The sequence below is a fragment of the Anomaloglossus baeobatrachus genome, chromosome 2, assembly GCF_048569485.1.
Source record: "Anomaloglossus baeobatrachus isolate aAnoBae1 chromosome 2, aAnoBae1.hap1, whole genome shotgun sequence".
Taxonomy (NCBI): Eukaryota; Metazoa; Chordata; class Amphibia; order Anura; family Aromobatidae; genus Anomaloglossus; species Anomaloglossus baeobatrachus.
Genome location: NC_134354.1, coordinates 31,138,030 through 31,162,358, shown reverse-complemented (window position 1 = coordinate 31,162,358; position 24,329 = coordinate 31,138,030). Strand labels below are relative to the sequence as shown.

Sequence of the window (24,329 nt, the reverse complement as noted above, 5' to 3'; positions counted from 1 at the left end):
TGCCCCCTATGTACAAGAATATAACTACTATAATACTGCTCCTATGTACAAGAATATAACTACTATAATACTGCCCCTATGTACAAGAATATAACTACTATAATACTGCCCCTATGTACAAGAATATAACTACTATAATACTGCCCCTATGTACAAGAATATAACTACTATAATACTGCCCTTATGTACAAGAATATAACTACTATAATACTGCTCCTATGTACAAGAATATAACTACTATAATACTGCCCCTATGTACAAGAATATAACTACTATAATACTGCCCCTATGTACAAGAATATAACTACTATAATACTGCCCCTATGTACAAGAATATAACTACTATAATACTGCTCTTATGTACAATAATATAACTACTACAATACTGCCCCTATATACAAGAATATAACTACTATAATACTACCCCAATTTTCAAGAATATAACTATTACAATACTGCTCCCTATGTACAAGAATATAACTACTATAATATTGCCCCCTATGTACAAGAATATAACTAGTATAATACTGCCCCTATGTACAAGAATATAACTACTATAATACTGCCCCCTATGTACAAGAATATAACTATTACAATACTGCCCCCTATGTACAAGAATATAACTACTATAATACTGCCCCCTATGTACAAGAATATAACTACTATAATACTGCCCCTATGTACAAGAATATAACTACTATAATACTGCCCCCTATGTACAAGAATATAACTATTACAATACTGCCCCCTATGTACAAGAATATAACTACTATAATACTGCCCCCTATGTACAAGAATATAACTACTATAATACTGCCACAATGTATAATAACATAACTACTATAATACTGCCCCCTATGTACAAGAATATAACTAGTATAATACTGCTCCTATGTACAAGATTATAACTAGTATAATACTGCCCCTATGTACTAGAATATAACTACTATAATACTGCCCCCTATGTATAAGAATATAACTACTATAATACTGCCCCTATGTACAAGAATATAACTACTATAATACTGCCTCTATGTACAAGAATATAACTATTATAATACTGCTCCTATATACAAGATTATAACTACTATAATACTGCCCCTATGTACAAGAATATAACTACTATAATACTGCCCCTATGTACATGAATATAACTACTATAATACTGTCCCCTATGTACAAAAATATAACTACTATAATACTGCCCCGATGTTCAAAAATATAACTACTATAATACTGCCCCAATGTACAAGAACATAACTAAGATAATAATGCTCCCTATATACATGAATATATCTACTATAATACTGCTCCTATGTACAAGAATATAACTACTATAATACTGCCCCTATGTACAAGAATATAACTACTATAATACTTCCCCTATGTACAAGAATATAACTACTATAATACTGCTCCTATGTACAAGAATATAACTGCTATAATACTACCCCCTATGTACAAGAATATAACTACTATAATACTGCCCCTATGTACAAGAATATATCTACTATAATACTGCTCCTATGTACAAGAATATAACTACTATAATACTGCCCCTATGTACAAGAATATAACTACTATAATACTGCCCCTATGTACAAGAATATAACTGCTATAATACTGCCTCTATGTACAAGAATATAACTGCTATAATACTGCCCCTACGTACAAGTGAGATGTTCCTTCAGCGTCTGATTCTCTGTTTATGTCTGATACACTGAAGCCTTTGCAGAACCAGTTGGGTTTTATTGCATCTGGTAATGTCACTCAATTTGGATAATTGAAAACACATCTGTACATGATTATCGCTCTTCAGCAGATGGCACTATCCCGCTGGCTGCCTCCTTTTATTTCCCTTTTAAGTACTACTTAGGCCGTCACTCACAACGGTCATGTGCTCGAATGCAGAACAATCGCGCTTCAGTAATAATACTTTGGGGTTGTTTTTTTTTTTTTTTTTAGACAGATTTTCTCTTATTTCTTCGGTAAGAAATCCTATATCTGCAGGAATCATTAACGTAGCCTTTTATCTAGATGTGATATTAAACGGTTAAAGTGACGGACTTTTAAGAAATACTTTGGCTCTGCAGTAAGAAAATATAATACTCGAGCATCTTAAAAACGCATAATCTTTGTGTTGATTTTTCACTCCGCACACTGATGTGCGACTCTCCGGGCGCCCATTGTCTTTACCTCCCCCTCCAAATCATGGAGTGCTCATCTTGGGCCATCATTTTTATGACTATTATTTTTACTATATATTGCAGCATTGCGGTATATAGAACAAAACGATGAAACAATTGTAAATTAAAGTTAATTAAGAAAAAATAAAAGAAAAAAATGATTTTAAAATTATAAAAAAAATAAATAAATAAGTTTGAACCACCGCATTTTTAGATTAAAAATAAATAGTAAAAAAGTGTGTGTGTATATACAGTGCCTTGCGAAAGTATTCAGCCCCCTTGAATTTTTCAACCTTCTCCCACATTTCAGGCTTCAAACAAAGATAAAAATGTTCTGGTGAAGAATCAACAAGTGGACACAATTGTGAAGATGAATGAAATTTATTGCTTATTTGAAACTTTTTTTAAAAATAAATAACTGAAAATTGGGGCGTGCAATATTATTCATCCCCTTTTACTTTCAGTGCAGCAAACTCACTCCAGAAGTTCATTGAGGATCTCTGAATGATCCAATGTTGTCCTAAATGACTGATGATAAATATAATCCCCTGTGTGTAATCAAGTCTCCGTATAAATGCCCCCGCTCTGTGATAGTCTCAGGGTTCTGTGTAAAGCGCAGAGAGTGTGACGCCCTGGCAAAACCAGGTAGTCACACACATAGGCCCTCGCATGACACCGTCCCACAAAGGGTTACGCACAGCAGACAAAATCCTAGTCACCTTCCCCCAGGGTAGGACAGGCACACCAGTGGGCCGGACAAGGCAGATGAGAAACGCCCACCTAGGGGTCTGGAGAACCCGGGGCGGGAAAAGCAGTAGTTGAAGTTGAAGTCAGGAGTTGAAGGTTGTAGTTCAAGTGGAGTGTAGGAGCTGAGAGGAGTGGAAGTTCAAGTGTAAGCCAGAGTGGAAAGTCGTCAGGGTTGGAGCCCCGGTGTGCTGGCTAGGTGGAAGATGGTGGTTTGTGTCAAACAGGAGACGGGAAGACGGCTGCCGGAGATCCGAGGTGGACCGGGGCAGGGTTGGAGCCCGCCGGTACCGACACCGGAGAACCAACCCGGAAGCCGTGCACAGAGGGGGTACGGGCAGGATTATAGGTCCTGTCGCAACCAAAGTCCCAAAAGGAGACAACCACCCACCGAGAGGGATAGGGCAACCGCCAGGGCCCGGTAGATCCCAAGGGCCAGCGTCAGCGGGCAGGCTCCCACCCGTAGTTCTGGGAGCGGGCTTCCGTGTTCCATACCGGAGAACCCAAAGAGAACTCACAGTAGTGCAGAGAAAAGTGACACAGATCATCAGCCCGGGTGTGGGATCTGAATACACCCAGCTGCCAGCCACAAGCACCTTGGTTTACCACTTGACTCAGCTGATTTATTCAATCGTGAGTAAACTAACACCCCCCCCGGTCTGACCGGGCGCGCCGGCCCCTGCAATCACCACCCTCAACACAGAGACACTGGGCTCCAGGGCAACAATCCCTACCCACGGAGGGGTTAACATCCAGCTTCCATCCCATCGCCCCCGGGTGCCCCACAAAAGCAGCGGTGGTGCCACACTTCACAACACACCGTGGGTGGCGTCACAGACAGTTTACAGCAAATCTCATACAAATACGTCCCCTTTTATTTGGAGTGTCCGTGTGACCCCCGGGTCTGGAAAAATCCCTCGAGCCACACTGCGGATGCGAGCAGCCTGGCTGCTGGCACGGGGGCGGCACAAGAGCATCATGAAGACCAAGGAACACAACAGGCAGGTCCGTGATGCTGTTGTGGAGAAGGTTAAAGCTGGATTTGGTTACAAAAAGATTTCCAAAACTTTAAACATCCCAAGAAGCCCTGTGCAAGCGATCATATTGAAATGGAAGGAGTATCATACCACTGCAAATCTACCAAGACCCGGCCGTCCATCCAAACTATCATCTCAAACAAGAAGACTGATCAGAGATGCAGCCAAGAGGCCCATGATCCCTCTGGATGATCTGCAGAGATCTACAGCTGAGGTGGGAGAGTCTGTCCATAGGACAACAATCAGTCGTACACTGCACAAATCTGGCCTTTATGGAAGAGTGGCAAGAAGAAAGCCATTTCTCAAAGATATCCATAAAAAGTGTTGTTTAAAGTTTGTCACAAGCCACCTGGGAGACACCAAACATGTGGAAGATGGTGCTCTGCTCAGATGAAACCAAAATCACACTATTTGGGCACAATGCCAACCGATATGTTTGGCGTAAAAGCAACACAGCTCATCACCCTAAACACACCATCCCCACTGTCAAACATGGTGGTGGCAGCATCATGGTTTGGACCTGCTTTTCTTCAGCAGGGACAGGGAAGATGGTTAACATTGATGGGAAGCTGGATGGAGCCAAATACAGGACCATTCATGAAGAAAACCTGTTGGAGTCTGCAAAAGACCTGAGACTGGGACAGAGATTTGTCTTCCAACAAGACAATGATCCCAAACATAAAGCAAAATCTACAATGGAATGGTTCACAAATAAACGTATTCAGGTGTTAGAATGGCCAAGTCACAGTCCAGACCTGAACCCAATCGAGAATCTGTGGAAAGAGCTGAAAACTGCTGTTCACAAACGCCTCCATCCAACCTCACTCAGCTCCAGCTGTTTACAAAGGAAGAATGGGCGAGAATTTCAGTCTCTCCATGTGCAAAACTGATAGACACATACCGCAAGCGACTGCAGCTGTAATCCCAGCAAAAAGTGGCGCTACAAAGTATTAACTTTAAGGGGATAAATAATATTGCACGCCCCAATTTTCAGTTATTTATATTTTAAAAAAGTATAAAATAAGCAGTAAATTTCATTCAACTTCACAATTGTGTCCACTTATTGTTGATTCTTCACCAGAACATTAACATTTTATCTTTATGTTTGAAGCCTGAAATGTGGGAAAAGGTTGAAAAATTCAAGGGGCCGAATACTTTCTCAAGGCATTTTATGTGTGTATATATATATATATATATATATATATATATACTTTCTGTATTCTTGTGTAAGTAACGTTCCGATCTATAGAAGATTTAAAAATTATTAAGCAGGTACAAACAGCTATTTAAGGAAAAAATGGAAACGGCAGAAATGCTGGTTTTCAGTCATCATTAGCCCTAAAATAAATGCAATAAGCATTGTATGTAACCAAAAATGGTATAATGGAAAAGTACAGATCTATTGAAAAGAAACCGTTCCATCAAAGGAAAAATGTAAAGGTTATTCAGAAAATAGCAAAACAAAACATTTTTTTTGTTTAGAACTTTCAGGGGGGTGGGGGGGGGGGTTACACCACCTAAATACAGAAAATAAATAAACTGTAGAAGTTTGGTATCGCCATATTCCTACTGACCCGGAGAATCATGTTGCCGAGTTGTTTTATACTGTATAATGAAGGCCATGTAAAGCTAAGCCCCAAAAAAAAATTGGGTTCTCATTTTCACCATTTCACCACAGTTGAATTTTTTTTCTCCATTTGTCACTATATTTTAAAGTACAAAACTACAACTCATCGTCTCACATAAGACAAGCCTTCATTTCAATATGTCAAGGGAAAATAATAAGGGTCATGGCTTTTAGCTCATGAGAACCCTAAAATGAGAAGAATCGGCATTTTGGAACCCCAGAATCCCGTGAATGCAGGACTGATATCCTGTTTCCCTGAAAATAAACCCTAGCATGATTTCACTGGATTTTTGGAGAATGCTTGAAATATAAGCCCTACTCCAAAAATAAGCCCTAGTTACAGTCAGGGCTGGTATTAGGGGGAGTGAAACTTCTCAATTGCTCAGGGACCCCCACTCTCTTAGGGACCCCAGTAGTTGTATTTTGAGGTTTAGATTATATAAGGACCCTTGATGACTTCACAGTCATGTGACATGTTGTAATCAAAAGGTCCCTTAATTGCCGAAGTCTAAAACAACTGAACAGGAGACAGGCTGTTATGCAGGGTTGGCGTTAGGGAGAATAGATAGCAAACTGGGCAATTTCACAGGGCCCCCATTCTCCAAGGGGCCCTAGCGTTTAGGTCCCGATGGTAGGACTGCTTCAGGACCTGTGTGACCTCATGTCATGTGACCAAAGGTCCAGTCTAAATCTGAAGAGGAGACAGGATGCTCTGTGTATGTGTGTGTGTGTGTGTGTGTGTGTGTGTGTGTGTGTGTGTAGATAGATACATAGATACATAGACACACACACACTTGTTACAGACAGTGTTTGGAGATTTATGTTGATGTTCCAGAATATAATATGACTATATGAATAAAATATTGGGGGATTTTTTGGATTCAAGAATATAAATGTGGACTGTTGTTCATGGAAACAATAAGACATCCCCTGAAAATAAGCCCTAGACCATCTTTCGGAGCAAAAAATAATATAAGACCCTGTCTTAGTTAGCGTCTTGTCTCTATGCCTATGGTTGTGTGGGGCACTGCAGATAATGGACGGGTCGCTGTGCTGGTACTACCCTGAGCAATGAGTGCACTTGCTCTTTCTATGGATCCCATTACTGCAGCCCCCTCTGCTGGATTCTTGAGTAATTTCCTAGAGAAATGCCTGACTTACGTTTCACATAGAGCGATCCGATCACCTCCGCGTTGCCATAGGCGTTCCACACCTCACAAACATACGTTCCGGAATCTGATGGCCTGGTGTTCTCGATCAGAAAACCAACCACGGTGTTTCGAAACCTGTTGTCCATCTCCAGCTGAACGTTATCCTTCAGCCAGCGGGTGCTGGGGATGGGGTAGCCGGATGCTTTACATGGAAGCTCCACCCTCTGACCCGCCATCACCGTGAGGTGCTCAAACTTATCAATAATCGTTGGAGATGAATTCACTTGATCTGCAAGAAAGAAGAAGATAAAGCATGAAACGACCCAATACGGAATCTGGAGAAAAAGGAAACAATACAGAAGAAAAATCTAACATAGTTGATAAAATTTTGAAGATATCTGCTTTTACACCACTTATGAGCCACTTCTTCCTCTCCTTACCTTCTGAACTCACCATCCACTCTGAAAAACAGCTGAAATCTGACTTAGTCATGAAAGAGGGACTGAAAGATCACTCAGGAAGAGCAAAGTGAAAGAAAAGTAGTGATACACATAGGCCACTCCTCTTGCTTTCTAGTAAATGCTTATCTCATCCAGAGCTGGATTCACAGCTACACTGCTCAGTACTGCAGTATAATGTCCTCCGTGCTATTGCTTTCTTATAGGTGTCTATATCATCCAGAGCTGGATTCACAGCTACACTGCTCAGTACTGCAGTATAATGTCCTCCGTGCTATTGCTTTCTTATAGGTGTCTATATCATCCAGAGCTGGATTCACAGCTACACTGCTCAGTACTGCAGTATAATGTCCTCCGTGCTATTGCTTTCTTATAGGTGTCTATCATCCGGAGCTGGATTCACAGCTACACTGCTCAGTACTGCAGTATAATGTCCTCCGTGCTATTGCTTTCTTATTGGTGTCTATATCATCCGGAGCTGGATTCACAGCTACACTGCTCAGTACTGCAATATAATGTCCTCTGTGCTATTGCTTTCTTATAGGTGTCTATATCATCCAGAGCTGGATTCACAGCTACACTGCTCAGTACTGCAGTATAATGTCCTCCGTGCTATTGCTTTCTTATAGGTGTCTATATCATCCGGAGCTGGATTCACAGCTACACTGCTCAGTACTGCAGTATAATGTCCTCCGTGCTATTGCTTTCTTATAGGTGTCTATATCATCCGGAGCTGGATTCACAGCTACACTGCTCAGTACTGCAGTATAATGTCCTCCGTGCTATTGCTTTCTTATTGGTGTCTATATCATCCAGAGCTGGATTCACAGCTACACTGCTCAGTACTGCAATATAATGTCCTCTGTGCTATTGCTTTCTTATAGGTGTCTATATCATCCAGAGCTGGATTCACAGCTACACTGCTCAGTACTGCAGTATAATGTCCTCCGTGCTATTGCTTTCTTATAGGTGTCTATATCATCCGGAGCTGGATTCACAGCTACACTGCTCAGTACTGCAGTATAATGTCCTCCGTGCTATTGCTTTCTTATTGGTGTCTATATCATCCGGAGCTGGATTCACAGCTACACTGCTCAGTACTGCAGTATAATGTCCTCCGTGCTATTGCTTTCTTATTGGTGTCTATATCATCCGGAGCTGGATTCACAGCTGCACTGCTCAGTACTGCAGTATAATGTCCTCCGTGCTATTGCTTTCTTATAGGTGACTATATCATCCAGAGCTGGATTCACAGCTACACTGCTCAGTACTGCAGTATAATGTCCTCTGTGCTATTGCTTTCTTATAGGTGTCTATATCATCCAGAGCTGGATTCACAGCTACACTGCTCAGTACTGCAGTATAATGTCCTCCGTGCTATTGCTTTCTTATTGGTGTCTATATCATCCGGAGCTGGATTCACAGCTACACTGCTCAGTACTGCAGTATAATGTCCTCCGTGCTATTGCTTTCTTATAGGTGACTATATCATCCAGAGCTGGATTCACAGCTACACTGCTCAGTACTGCAGTATAATGTCCTCCGTGCTATTGCTTTCTTATAGATGTCTATATCATCCAGAGCTGGATTCACAGCTGCACTATTCAGTACTGCAGTATAATGTCCTCCGTGCTATTGCTTTCTTATAGGTGTCTATATCATCCAGAGCTGGATTCACAGCTACACTGCTCAGTACTGCAGTATAATGTCCTCTGTGCTATTGCTTTCTAGTAAATGCTTATCTCATCCAGAGCTGGATTCACAGCTACACTGCTCAGTACTGCAGTATAATGTCCTCCGTGCTATTGCTTTCTTATAGGTGTCTATATCATCCGGAGCTGGATTCACAGCTACACTGCTCAGTACTGCAGTATAATGTCCTCCGTGCTATTGCTTTCTTATTGGTGTCTATATCATCCGGAGCTGGATTCACAGCTACACTGCTCAGTACTGCAATATAATGTCCTCTGTGCTATTGCTTTCTTATTGGTGTCTATATCATCCGGAGCTGGATTCACAGCTACACTGCTCAGTACTGCAGTATAATGTCCTCCGTGCTATTGCTTTCTTATTGGTGTCTATATCATCCAGAGCTGGATTCACAGCTACACTGCTCAGTACTGCAATATAATGTCCTCTGTGCTATTGCTTTCTTATAGGTGTCTATATCATCCAGAGCTGGATTCACAGCTACACTGCTCAGTACTGCAGTATAATGTCCTCCGTGCTATTGCTTTCTTATAGGTGTCTATATCATCCGGAGCTGGATTCACAGCTACACTGCTCAGTACTGCAGTATAATGTCCTCCGTGCTATTGCTTTCTTATAGGTGTCTATATCATCCGGAGCTGGATTCACAGCTACACTGCTCAGTACTGCAATATAATGTCCTCTGTGCTATTGCTTTCTTATAGGTGTCTATATCATCCAGAGCTGGATTCACAGCTACACTGCTCAGTACTGCAGTATAATGTCCTCCGTGCTATTGCTTTCTTATTGGTGTCTATATCATCCGGAGCTGGATTCACAGCTACACTGCTCAGTACTGCAGTATAATGTCCTCCGTGCTATTGCTTTCTTATTGGTGTCTATATCATCCGGAGCTGGATTCACAGCTACACTGCTCAGTACTGCAGTATAATGTCCTCCGTGCTATTGCTTTCTTATAGGTGACTATATCATCCAGAGCTGGATTCACAGCTACACTGCTCAGTACTGCAGTATAATGTCCTCCATGCTATTGCTTTCTTATTGGTGTCTATATCATCCGGAGCTGGATTCACAGCTACACTGCTCAGTACTGCAGTATAATGTCCTCCGTGCTATTGCTTTCTTATTGGTGTCTATATCATCCGGAGCTGGATTCACAGCTACACTGCTCAGTACTGCAGTATAATGTCCTCCGTGCTATTGCTTTCTTATAGGTGACTATATCATCCAGAGCTGGATTCACAGCTTCACTGCTCAGTACTGCAGTATAATGTCCTCCATGCTATTGCTTTCTTATAGATGTCTATATCATCCAGAGCTGGATTCACAGCTGCACTATTCAGTACTGCAGTATAATGTCCTCCGTGCTATTGCTTTCTTATAGGTGTCTATATCATCCAGAGCTGGATTCACAGCTACACTGCTCAGTACTGCAGTATAATGTCCTCTGTGCTATTGCTTTCTAGTAAATGCTTATCTCAACCAGAGCTGGATTCACAGCTACACTGCTCAGTACTGCAGTATAATGTCCTCCGTGCTATTGCTTTCTTATAGGTGTCTATATCATCCGGAGCTGGATTCACAGCTACACTGCTCAGTACTGCAGTATAATGTCCTCCGTGCTATTGCTTTCTTATAGGTGTCTATATCATCCGGAGCTGGATTCACAGCTACACTGCTCAGTACTGCAGTATAATGTCCTCTGTGCTATTGCTTTCTTATAGGTGTCTATATCATCCGGAGCTGGATTCACAGCTGCACTGCTCAGTACTGCAGTATAATGTCCTCCGTGCTATTGCTTTCTTATTGGTGTCTATATCATCCGGAGCTGGATTCACAGCTACACTGCTCAGTACTGCAGTATAATGTCCTCCGTGCTATTGCTTTCTTATTGGTGTCTATATCATCCGGAGCTGGATTCACAGCTGCACTGCTCAGTACTGCAGTATAATGTCCTCCGTGCTATTGCTTTCTTATAGGTGTCTATATCATCCGGAGCTGGATTCACAGCTACACTGCTCAGTACTGCAGTATAATGTCCTCCGTGCTATTGCTTTCTTATTGGTGTCTATATCATCCAGAGCTGGATTCACAGCTACACTGCTCAGTACTGCAGTATAATGTCCTCCGTGCTATTGCTTTCTTATAGGTGTCTATATCATCCGGAGCTGGATTCACAGCTACACTGCTCAGTACTGCAATATAATGTCCTCTGTGCTATTGCTTTCTTATAGGTGTCTATATCATCCAGAGCTGGATTCACAGCTACACTGCTCAGTACTGCAGTATAATGTCCTCCGTGCTATTGCTTTCTTATTGGTGTCTATATCATCCGGAGCTGGATTCACAGCTACACTGCTCAGTACTGCAATATAATGTCCTCTGTGCTATTGCTTTCTTATAGGTGTCTATATCATCCAGAGCTGGATTCACAGCTACACTGCTCAGTACTGCAGTATAATGTCCTCCGTGCTATTGCTTTCTTATAGGTGTCTATATCATCCGGAGCTGGATTCACAGCTACACTGCTCAGTACTGCAGTATAATGTCCTCCGTGCTATTGCTTTCTTATTGGTGTCTATATCATCCGGAGCTGGATTCACAGCTACACTGCTCAGTACTGCAGTATAATGTCCTCCGTGCTATTGCTTTCTTATAGGTGACTATATCATCCAGAGCTGGATTCACAGCTACACTGCTCAGTACTGCAGTATAATGTCCTCCGTGCTATTGCTTTCTTATAGATGTCTATATCATCCAGAGCTGGATTCACAGCTGCACTATTCAGTATCCTCCCGTTTGTCCATCCTGTGCCAGGACCGAGTCTCCTGTTGCAGAGGTAAATTATGGAGACTCCCATTTAACAACAGCTAGCAGAGATGTCAGACACGTTATTATTATTAGAGTGCAGCTCTGGAGTATAATACAGGAGGTAACTCAGGATCAGTACAGGATCAGTAATGTAATGTATGTACACAGTGATTGCACCAGCAGAATAGTGAGTACAGCTCTGGGGTATAATACAGGATGTAACTCAGGATCAATGCAGGATCAGTAATGTATGTCCACAGTGACTGCACCAGCGGAATAGTGAGTGCAGCTCTGGGGTATAATACAGGAGGTAACTCAGGATCAGTACAGGGTCAGTAATGTAATGTATGTACACAGTGACTGCACCAGCAGAATAGTGAGTACAGCTCTGGGGTATAATACAGGATGTAACTCAGGATCAATGCAGGATCAGTAATGTATGTCCACAGTGACTGCACCAGCAGAATAGTGAGTGCAGCTCTGGGGTATAATACAGGAGGTAACTCAGGATCAGTACAGGATCAGTAATGTAATGTATGTACACAGTGACAGCACCAGCAGAATAGTGAGTGCAGCTCTGGAGTATAATACAGGAGGTAACTCAGGATCAGTACAGGATCAGTAATGTAATGTATGTACACAGTGACTGCACCAGCAGAATAGTGAGTGCAGCTCTGGAGTATAATACAAGATGTAACTCAGGATCAGTACAGGATCAGTAATGTAATGTATGTACACAGTGACTGCACCAGCAGAATAGTGAGTGCAGCTCTGGAGTATAATACAGGAGGTAACTCAGGATCAGTACAGGATCAGTAATGTAATGTATGTACACAGTGACTGCACCAGCAGAATAGTGAGTGCAGCTCTGGAGTATAATACAGGAGGTAACTCAGGATCAGTACAGGATCAGTAATGTAATGTATGTACACAGTGACTGCACCAGCAGAATAGTGAGTGCAGCTCGGGAGTATAATACAGGAGGTAACTCAGGATCAGTACAGGATCAGTAATGTAATGTATGTACACAGAGACTGCACCAGCAGAATAGTGAGTGCAGCTCTGGAGTATAATACAGGAGGTAACTCAGGATCAGTACAGGATCAGTAATGTAATGTATGTACACAGTGACTGCACCAGCAGAATAGTGAGTGCAGCTCGGGAGTATAATACAGGAGGTAACTCAGGATCAGTACAGGATCAGTAATGTAATGTATGTACACAGTGACTGCACCAGCAGAATAGTGAGTGCAGCTCGGGAGTATAATACAGGAGGTAACTCAGGATCAGTACAGGATCAGTAATGTAATGTATGTACACAGTGACATAGAATTTATTATATGCTATAAAGGAGCCTACACAGCTATGGCAGTTTGTATATGACATGACCCACAAATTGTACATGACAGTGTATAATATGCAATTCATTTGTGGCTCTTCCCAGTATGGAGGATGCAGCGACTCATTGAGCTATTGATGAATATTGTGATGAACGCCGGGTTATTCCAGGTGACGCTCGCTCTGGGGATCCGGGTTAACCACCTGCACAATTACTTGCAGAACCATTTTAGATTTATGAGTGAGGAAATCAAGCCGCATTCCCTATAAATAACATGAATAATTTAGCTTTGCTCATCCTCTCAGAATCCGCATATTTATGAGTTTAGTTTGCGATTGCCGCTGCTGTTCATATATATATATTAGTTGTTACACTGATGAATCTGAAATGAACTTAAAAGGACACCTTGTATTTCAATTATTATTTCTTTAAAGGTTATTTCTGGATTTTTCAATACACCTCGAGTCGTCAGGCCTCATTCAGACGTGTGTTTTCCCCGTACGCTTTCTGTGATTTTCTCTGAGAGACCATGTACCCATTATGGTCTATGTTTAAATGTCCATCTTTACCAGCATCACGAAAGTGCCGTTATAAGTCTATGGGGCTGTGACAATTAGTGTTACCTGTTGTGAACACATTTGGACTGGGTTCCGGTTTGGGGCTTTCTCTTGTGGCCAGTGCTGGTAGTGGAGTTGGTCTGCTTAACAGAAGCCAGACAGCTGATGATGATTGGAAATCAGGTTGCTCAGACTGGGCCTATATAACCGAGTAGTGTTCTCTTGTTCTGGGCCGCTGATCAATGTTGCTTCCTGTGGTGCTGTGGACATTCTGGAGCCTGCCCTACCTTCTGTTTCCACCTGAACTCCTTGCAGATACGTTTTGTCTTTGTACCTCTGCTGGTTTGTTTCCGTTTTCTTGTTGTTTATTTTTTGTGGTACTAGGGCTTGTCTCCTGATTTTTCTTGTGTGGAGTTCTGGGTGGAGTTGGATTATTCCCTGCTGGGAATGTCTGTGTCCATATTCTGCAATGTATTTTTGTTTTCTCATGCTTGGTATTAATTTCAGTCCTTTCTCTATATTAGTGTTTTGCTTGGATCCCAGTAACACCAGAGAACTGATATAGTGGGGGAGAGGCCGTGTGGTCTCATCTTTTTTCATATCAGGTGTGTTGGTTTTCTTAGGGCATTGTGCGGCTGCAGACAGTGCTCTTTTCTGTCCTTTCCTATATAGTTTGGGCCTCATCTTTGCTGAATCTGTTCTCTACTTGTGTACTGTGTTTCATCTTGTCTCCCCGGCTTTATATGTTTGGGGGCTATCTATATTTTTGGGGGACTGCTCCGAGGTAGATTAGCTTTCCGTGTTTTTCTCTCTTTAGGAATAATTCGTTCTCCGGTTGTGTCAACGTGACCAGGTCATCGTAGGCACGTTCCTGTAACGCCTGCCTGGATCAACAGACTCAGGGGGGATGTAATGGACAGACTAGAGGGAAGCCACTCACAAAGCAGGACCCCCAGAACTCTGAAACCCTTTAACCCCTATACAGGGATTTGGAATTATACAGGGCCCTGGAGATCACTACCTGTGGAAGGCTGCAGTCCGATGAGAGTAGTAGTCAGGCAGGATCAAACCAGGAATAGCAGAACAGGGACAGAATCGGCAGACAAGGACGTAATCAGAAAACTGAGCAGAGGTCAAATCCGGATCGGGCAGCGAGGTACAAAAACAGCAGGCAGAAGGGTAGTCAAAAAACACGCAGAAGTCAGCACACAGGAATCACAAAACTGAATAGGGCGGATCAGGAGCCAGGAACTCAGAACTATCTCTGACAGTGGTCATGTGACAGGAGGGGGAATAAGAAGGGTGTGGTATCTTTCCATTGGCTGTAGCTGAACCCTGGCAACTTCAGCTGGAAGACACATGCCACCCACAGTCAGCCAGCGGTACTGCAAATCCCAAGATAACCCAGCCCAGTGGATGATCGGAGCCTGCGCCCACCGGTGCCGCCGGCATCGACTCCTCTCCCATCACGAGCACCACCCACGGCAGGAACACGGCATCACCAGGCGATCGGAGCATAAGTCGCTGGAGCAGACTCCGGCGGTGACGTAACAGTTCCACGGCTACTTCTAGTTGTGTTGTCAGTTACAGGTCTGCAGTCAGCTGAGTTTCCAACCACTCTGGTGATCCTCTGGGTATCCTAGTTTTTGCCCCTTTTGATCCTCCTCAGTCACTGAATCATAACAGTTACTTATTGGATATCAGATGTGATTAACACTGTCAGGGACGGGAGAAGTTTTGTAATTTCCTTATTTATCCATATCTGACAATCACTGATGAAATACTGATGTTTACCATCAGTAATTCATCAGTGATTGTCAGATATGGATAAATAAGAAAATTACAAAACTTCTCCCGTCCCTGACAGACTGACCCCACTCGTACTCACAAGTGACCAGACATGGACATCTGAATGAGGCCTAAGGCCGCAGAGCTCGTTTTCTTTGGTACAGAAAATTTTAATATCTTTTTCTACCACTAGATGGCGCTGATCTGTTCCCCTGAATACCTGCTGCTATTGACATATATAACACATCGCCATCTAGTGGTCTTCATGAGAATATAAGGAAAACAATCATTTTTTCTCCCACATAATTAGGAAATTCACCTTACCTAACACAGTCAGCCTGGCACTATTACTCTGGCGGGTTTCTCCGGTGTATTTGTGCCGCGTGGTGCACCGGTAATTATTTAATCCGTCTTCATTCTGTACGTCTGTTATATACAAGGCTCCCGATGATGTAATGAGAAATCTAGATCCTAAAAAGAAGCGAAACATGGGAGATTAGTTCACGTGGAATAGGCAATCAGGAAATACAAGGTGTATACAATGGCGATTTTACACTGACCGTGTACAAAATGCATAAAATGAGATAGGACCCCCATTCTAGAGATATGCCGCATTGGTGGGGGGTCTCAGAAACCCCAACAGCATAGCTGCCTAACAACACACACATCAGAGGAAGCCTATTCGGCTGCAATGTGGCCCCCGGGGATAGGAGGACCACCCTACGTAGCGGCCCTACTCCATTTCGCAATGGGTATTGAGGTCCTAAAGCAGAGAGTAGGAAATGATAGAAAAGGATCCACAAGCGCGATCCTTCCCATCCTAAATGATCAGTTATATGATTGTATCACCCGACACCCCCAAGGGCGATTTAATTTTTAGTTTTATAATTCTCTACCATACAGTGAACACATAAGAATACCAGCAAAGTATATACAATAGATAACAATGCCATATAATGAGCAGTCTACATATTAGCACCGTAAATATTAATGTCTTAGGCCATGTTCACACAGGGCATTTTTGAAAGCTGCAGCATCTCAATTCTTACAGCTTTTTTTGCTGCTTTTTTGTAGAATGAAAATAACTTTATTTAAATATGTACTGTAGACAAATTGACACACCAAAAGCGCAACAGAAAACGCAACTTCTGTACTGTCAAGATATCAGGTTTTGTTGCAGAAAAAAACCGCATTGTGTGAACATAGCCTTATAGTGGACACCTCATCCTGCCAGCCAGCGCACATATAGTACCATACCAACCAGTGAATGCATAATATCAGACCTTGTCCAGTGTTATACAGTAACCATATAACAATGCCATACAGTGAATGTCTAATACTGCAATGAACTGCATATATTAGTACCATAGAATGAACACACAATACTGCCATACAGTGCCGACATAATTTAATATACAGTGAAAATACATTTTCATATATTACACACATAATGGTAATATCAGAACAGTAAGCACCTAACACCGCCATACAGTGAGCATGTAACACCGTCATTCTGTGAGCATGTAACACCGCCATACAGTGAACACATAAAACCGCCATACAATGAGCACATAACACCATCATACTGTGAGAACGTAGCACCACCATACAGTGAGCACGCAACAGCGCCATACAGTGAGCATCCAACACCGCCATGCAGTGAGCACGCAACACCGCCATGCAGTGAGCACGTAACACCGCCATGCAGTGAGCACGTAACACCGCCATGCAGTGAGCACGTAACACCGCCATACAGTGAGCACGTAACACCGCCATGCAGTGAGCACGTAACACCGCCATGCAGTGAGCACGTAACACCGCCATACAGTGAGCACGTAACACCGCCATACAGTGAGCATATAATACCGCCCTAAAGTGAGCACATACCACCACACAGTGAGTACATAACACCGCCAGTGAGCACATAACACCACCATATAGGGAGCACATAATGTCATACAGTGAGCACAGAACACCGCCATACAGTGAGCACAGAACACCGCCATACAGTGAGCACAGAACACCGCCATACAGTGAGCACAGAATACAGCCATACAGTGAGCGCATAACACCGCCATACAGTGAGCACATAACACCGCCATACAGTGAGCACATAACACCGCCATACAGTGAGTACACATACATGAGAACTGCATTCAAAATCCACAATGCCGTTTCCCATCAGTAATGGCTTCCATGGGGTCGTTCCATCTTCTAGACCCTCTTATTAACATATGAACCTCAAATCACAGCACTTTTATAAGACCCGCACTCAATCGTCCCAAATACATGGGACAGAATTGGCTAAAACATCATAAACCCAAGGCTATTTGCAAAAATAAGTGATGAGTGGGGTCCCCGCACCCAGTCCCTCACCACATAAGATGTAGGGGCCAGCTTATTACCAGATACAGCTGTAAATGGGGGGACATATAGCGCCGACTCACATCATTGAGATCAGAGATTGCCAGTCAGGCTCCTGGGAAAGTAGGGTAATAATTCCCATACTAACGCCACACCAATCTGTTCCCCAGAGGCAGAGTCAACTAAAATTAAAACAGACGCCGATTATGGATTTTACTTGCCAATAGGCCACTAATAATGGCTTTGGGCTACTATGAGTCTTCCGGATGAAAGCCCCAGAAATGACTCTGATGGCCGCTTTAAATAATGAATTGTGATAGGGTGACTTGGGCGACTGCCGATCCTTACAGTTTATTGTCTCTTCTGGGGTGGCGGCGGTGGCGGTGGGTGTGTGTGTGGGGGGGGGGGGTGACCTGCTTATTTCATGCCATCCTGGGCACGCTCGGAGAATTCCCTCAGTGGCTGGAACCCTGCGGGGCACATCGGCACGTCAGTAATTACAGGTCAAGAGGGGGCATGCACCATGCAAAATGATTGTAATTTCACTGCTGCCTGCTATAGGAAACGATCCGCTGCACACACGACCGCGCGCCGCTACCCCGGACAATGGGAACGTATCACTGTGTGCACAGATCCACGGCTGCTCTGACCGTGCCATATACAGGATGATTGTGTGATGGTGATAGACAACATAAACTCAAAAAGCACATCGGGCAAAACACATTTTTCTGGAATAATATAGCCATATACTACGGAAATAATAGCGCCAATCTGTGCCTAAGTAACATCACCGTCCTTTTAATACTATTACAATACAGTGCCTACAGAATCGTTTAGGGAACACATGGCAGTGCAACATCGTACCATACTGTGAACATGCACTGAGTGCCCACCCATATCCTGTCCACCGCCATTAACTTGAGAACGGCGGCAGCTATAGGCATAGAAGTGGTGTCTAGGTATAGTAAAGTAGCCATGTGCTACGCAATGAAACCACCTATAGCGCCACCTGGTGGAAAACAACGGAGTTAGCATTTATATCTCGAAAATGGAACAAGATGGAGAATAAAAGTGAATTACAAAGTTGTAGGGCATCATCAATTCAATACGAGTCTACACCTTGCATACAGAAATGCTATGATTAGAACGTGTAAAACTCACAAGGCTGCGGACGTGAAGCGACACCTCATGGAGATCTGCCTACAAGTCATTGGGTATGGTGGCTGTGTGGAGTGGCCTCCACGCTCACCTGACCTGACCCCATTGGACTTCTTTCTGTGAGGTCACATCAAACAGCAGGTGTATGCGACCCCTCCACCAACATTGCAGGACCTACAACGACGTATCACACATGCTTGTGCAAACGTGTCACCTACCATATTGCACAACGTGCAGCAAGATACAGTATGCTGTGCAGAGTGCAGATGTGCATTGCAGCCAGATACAGTATGCTGTGCAGAGTGCAGATGTGCATTGCAGCTGACGGGGGCCACTGAGCATCAAAGTTACATGAGCGCCATATGCGTGACCAGCATTCAATGTTTTGGGGGGGGTCATGGGTTTCATATCATAGCATTTCTCTATGCAAGGTGTTGATTTGTATTGAATTGATGATGCCCTACAATTTTTTAATTCACGTTTTTCTCTATCTCGTTCCGTTTTCCAGATAAAAATGCTAACTCCGTTGTTTTCCACCAGGTGGCGCTATAGGTGGTTTCATTGTGTAGCGCATGGCTACTTTACTATACCTAGACACCACTTCTATGCCTATAGCTGCCGCCGTTCTCAAGTTAATGGCGGTGGACAGGATATGGGTGGACATACTGTATAACAATGCTACATAGCAATCACAATGTACGGCCAAAAAGCATCAATATAATAGTACCGCCACATAGCGATCACAATGTACAGCCAGACAGCGTCAATATAATACTACCGCCACATAGCGATCACAATGTATAGCCAAACAGCGTCAATATAATAGTACCTGCTTACATTTTAACTCTGAATAAATATTAATCATGTATTTCCAACATAATTAGATTTTCCAACAGTAATATAATGCCATATAGTAAACACATAATACTGCCATCATCCAGCTCACATATAATAGTACTATCAGTGTCCCACATTCTAGCATTTTACAACAAACATACATTTTAATAAAAGGATGAAGTGAACATATAATAATGGCAGACAGTCACTACATAATACTGCCATACAGTGAACACATAATGTCATGTTATGATCTGTTGCATCAATTATATAAAAAGAAGAAGCAGCAGGGCCCTCTGATTGGGTGGATATTTGTGTCGGGGTTTTTTAGAACTAAAATAAAAAGTCCTACATACAGTACTTTTTTTTTGTTTCAGTTTATGTAATTGATGCCACTGATCACTTATTCCGTTACTTGATACTATGGACCATTTACTCCGTTACTTGATGCCACAGATCACTTATTCCGTTAATTGATGCCACGGATCACTTATTCCATTATTATATGAATCGGATCACTTATTCCAGGGGTCTCAAACTCGGCTGGGTGTATGGGCCGCACAGAGGAAAAAAATAAATTGGGGGGCCACATTCTTTGCAGGACAAAGTGACATTTTTATTGGTACCATCAGGGCCGTATTTGCCACTAGGCACCCGTGGTCCCGTGCCTAGGGCGGCACGTTGCGGGGGGCGGCACTTTCTGGCAGCAAAAAAAAAAAAAAAAAATATATATATATAATTTTTTTTTTTTTTTTTTTTTTACATCCCCGCCCCCCGTCCCTCCCTCCGTTACACTCGGCTGTGTTCCGGGGGGGGGGGGGGGGGGGTTTGGGAGGGAGGACAGGCGCACTTCTGCTGTCTATTTAAATACATGGCGGGCGCCAGGCATAGTGAGCTGACTAACCCCGGAAGTTCCATGGCCTGCACTTCCGGGGTCAGAGGCGCGCGGGCGCGACAGTCAGCTCACTGCCCCATGCTGCAGCGTCCAATCCTGCAGATGACACACGCCGCGGAGGAGGACGCGTCTGCAGCTGGAGCAAGCCAAAAGAGGAGCCAGCCAGAGCAGGGCGGCGGGCACCGGAGCAGGTAAGGCAGAGGCAGAGCCTAGAATGTATGGGCTCCTTACAGGTTAGTTGCTGATCGTTGCAAATTGCGATGCCTCTTTTTGTCCACTGTAATCATGCAAGGGGAGGCTGGGGGGAGAGAGGCTGAGGCTGGGGGAGGCTGGGAAGAGAGAGAGGCTGGGGGGAGGCTGGGAAGAGAGGGAGGCTGGGAAGAGAGAGAGAGGCTGAGGCTGGGAAGAGAGAGGCTGAGGGGAGGCTGGGAAGAGAGAGAGGCTGAGGCTGGGAAGAGAGAGAGACTGAGACTGGGGGGAGGCTGGGAAGCGAGAGGCTGAGGCTGGGGGGAGGCTGGGAAGAGAGAGAGGCTGGGAAGAGAAAGAGGCTGAGGCTGGGGGGAGTCTGGGAAGAGAGGGAGGCTGAGGCTGGGGGGAGAGAGGCTGAGGCTGGGGGGAGGCTGGGGGGAGAGAGAGGCTAAGGCTGGGGGGAGAGAGAGGCTAAGGCTGGGGGGGAGAGAGAGGCTAAGGCTGGGGGGAAAGAGAGGCTGAGGCTGGGGGGAGAGAGAGGCTGAAGCTGGGGGGGAGGCTGGGAGAAGAGAGGCTGATTCTGGGGGAGGCTGGGAGGGGGAGGCTGATGCTGAGGGAGGCTGATGCTGGGGGAGGCTGGGAGGGGGAGGGTGAGGCTTGGAGGAGGGAAGCTGATGCTGAGGGAGACTTGGAGGAGGGAGGCTGGGGGAGGAGGGAGGCTGAGGCTGGGGGAGGAGGGAGGCTGAGGCTGGGGGAGGGGGGAGGCTGAGGCTGGGGGAGGAGGGAGGCTGAGGCTTGGGGAGGCTGATGCTGGGGGAGGCTGGGAGGAGAGAGGCTGATGCTGGGGGAGGCTGGGAGGGTGAGGCTTGGAGGAGGGAAGCTGATGCTGAGGGAGGCTTGGAGGAGGGAGGCTGATGCTGAGGGAGGAGGGAGGCTGATGCTGGGGGAGGCTGGGAGGAGAGAGGCTGATGCTGGGGGAAGCTGGGAGGGTGAGGCTTGGAGGAGGGAAGCTGATGCTGAGGGAGGCTTGGAGGAGGGAGGCTGATGCTGAGGGAGGAGGGAGGCTGATGCTGGGGGAGGCTGGGAGCAGGAAGGCTGATGCTGGGGGAGGCTGGGAGGAGGGAGGCTGATGCTGGGGGAGGCTGGGAGGAGGGAGGCTGATGCTGGGGGAGGCTGGGAGGCTGAGGCTGGGGGAGGCTGGGAGGAGGGAGGCTGAGGCTGGGGGAGGCTGGGAGGAGAGAGGCTGATGCTGGGGGAGGCTGGGAGGGGGAAGGTGAGGCTTGGAGGAGGGAGGCTGATGCTGAGGGAGGCTGGGAGGAGGGAGGCTGATGCTTGGGCAGGCTGAGAGGGGGAGGCTTGGAGGAGGGAGGCTGATGAGGAGGGAGGCTGATGAGGAGGGAGGCTGAGGCTGAGGGAGGCTGATGCTGGGGGAGGCTGGGAGAAGGGAGGCTGATGCTGGGGGAGGCTGGGAGGAGGGAGGCTGATGCTGGGGGAGGCTGGGAGGAGGGAGGCTGAGGCTGGGGGAGGCTGGGAGGAGGGAGGGGGAGGCTGGGAGGAGGGAGGCTGAGGCTGGGGGAGGCTGGGAGGAGAGAGGCTGATGCGGGGGGAGGCTGGGAGGGGGAAGGTGAGGTTTGGAGGAGGGAGGCTGATGCTGAGGGAGGCTGGGAGGAGGGAGGCTGATGCTTGGGCAGGCTGGGAGGGGGAGGGGGAGGCTTGGAGGAGGGAGGCTGATGAGGAGGGAGGCTGATGAGGAGGGAGGCTGATGAGGAGGGAGGCTGATGCTGAGGGAGGCTGATGCTGGGGGAGGCTGGGAGAAGGGAGGCTGATGCTGGGGGAGGCTGGGAGGAGGGAGGCTGATGCTGGGGGAGGCTGGGAGGAGGGAGGCTGATGCTGGGGGAGGCTGGGAGGAGGGAGGCTGATGCTGGGGGAGGCTGGGAGGAGGGAGGCTGATGCTGGGGGAGGCTGGGAGGAGGGAGGCTGATGCTGGGGGAGGCTGGGAGGAGGGAGGCTGATGCTGGGGGAGGCTGGCTGATGCTGGGGGAGGCTGGGAGGAGGGAGGCTGATGCTGGGGGAGGCTGGGAGGAGGGAGGCTGATGCTGGGGGAGGAGGGAGGCTGGGAGGAGAGAGGCTGATGCTGGGGGAAGCTGGGAGGGTGAGGCTTGGAGGAGGGAAGCTGATGCTGAGGGATGCTTGGAGGAGGGAGGCTGATGCTGAGGGAGGCTGATGCTGAGGGAGGCTGATGCTGGGGGAGGCTGGGAGGAGGGAGGCTGATGCTGGGGGAGGCTGGGAGGAGGGAGGCTGAGGCTGGGGGAGGCTGGGAGGAGAGAGGGGGAGGCTGGGAGGGGGAAGGTGAGGCTTGGAGGAGGGAGGCTGATGCTGAGGGAGGCTGGGAGGAGGGAGGCTGATGCTTGGGGAGGCTGGGAGGGGGAGGCTTGGAGGAGGGAGGCTGATGCTGAGGGAGGCTGATGCTGAGGGAGGCTGATGCTGGGGGAGGCTGGGAGAAGGGAGGCTGATGCTGGGGGAGGCTGGGAGAAGGGAGGCTGATGCTGGGGGAGGCTGGGAGAAGGGAGGCTGATGCTGGGGGAGGCTGGGAGAAGGGAGGCTGATGCTGGGGGGGGCTGGGAGGAGGGAGGCTGATGCTGGGGGAGGCTGGGAGGAGGGAGGCTGATGCTGGGGGAGGCTGGGAGGAGGGAGGCTGATACTGGGGGAGGCTGGGAGGAGGGAGGCTGATGCTGTGGGAGGCTGGGAGGAGAGAGGCTGATGCTGTGGGAGGCTGGGAGGAGAGAGGCTGATGCTGTGGGAGGCTGGGAGGAGAGAGGCTGATGCTGGGGGAGGCGAGAGGCTGATGCTGGGGGAGGCGAGAGGCTGATGCTGGGGGAGGAGGGAGGCTGATGCTGGGGGAGGCTGGGAGGAGGGAGGCTGATGCTGCGGGAGGCTGGGAGGAGGGAGGCTGATGCTGTGGGAGGCTGGGAGGAGAGAGGCTGATGCTGTGGGAGGCTGGGAGGCGAGAGGCTGATGCTGTGGGAGGCGAGAGGCTGATGCTGGGGGAGGCGGGAGGCTGATGCTGGGGGAGGCGGGAGGCTGATGCTGGGGGAGGCTGGGAGGCTGATGCTGGGGGAGGCTGATGCTGGGGGAGGCTGGGAAAAGGGAGGCTGATGCTGGGGGAGGCTGGGAGAAGGGAGGCTGATGCTGGGGGAGACTGGGAGGAGGGAGGCTGATGCTGGGGGAGGCTTGGAGGAGGGAGGCTGATGCTGGGGGAGGCTGGGAGGAGGGAGGCTGATGCTGGGGGAGGCTGGGAGGAGGGAGGCTGATGCTGTGGGAGGCTGGGGGAGAGAGGCTGATGCTGGGGGAGGCTGGGAAGGGGAGGCTTGGAGGAGGGAGGCTGATGCTCAGGGAGGCTGGGAGGCTGATGCTGGGGGAGGCTTGGAGGAGGGGGGCTGGGAGGAGGGAGGCTGATGCTGGGAGCAGGGAGGCTGAT

General features: G+C 46.7%; 1 protein-coding gene across 3 annotated transcripts in view; it reads right to left on the bottom strand.

Moving 5' to 3' along the window:
• DSCAM (DS cell adhesion molecule) overlaps positions 1 to 24,329 on the bottom strand; it is a 656,562-nt gene that overhangs the window by 366,578 nt on the left and 265,655 nt on the right. For all 3 annotated transcript variants that reach the window (XM_075334961.1, XM_075334962.1, XM_075334963.1), the window contains exons 4-5: positions 15,733 to 15,879; positions 6,756 to 7,034 (exon numbers count right to left, since the gene is read on the bottom strand). In XM_075334961.1, coding sequence (XP_075191076.1) covers positions 6,756 to 7,034; positions 15,733 to 15,879 — 426 coding nt within the window. The remainder of the gene's footprint in view (positions 1 to 6,755; positions 7,035 to 15,732; positions 15,880 to 24,329) is intronic.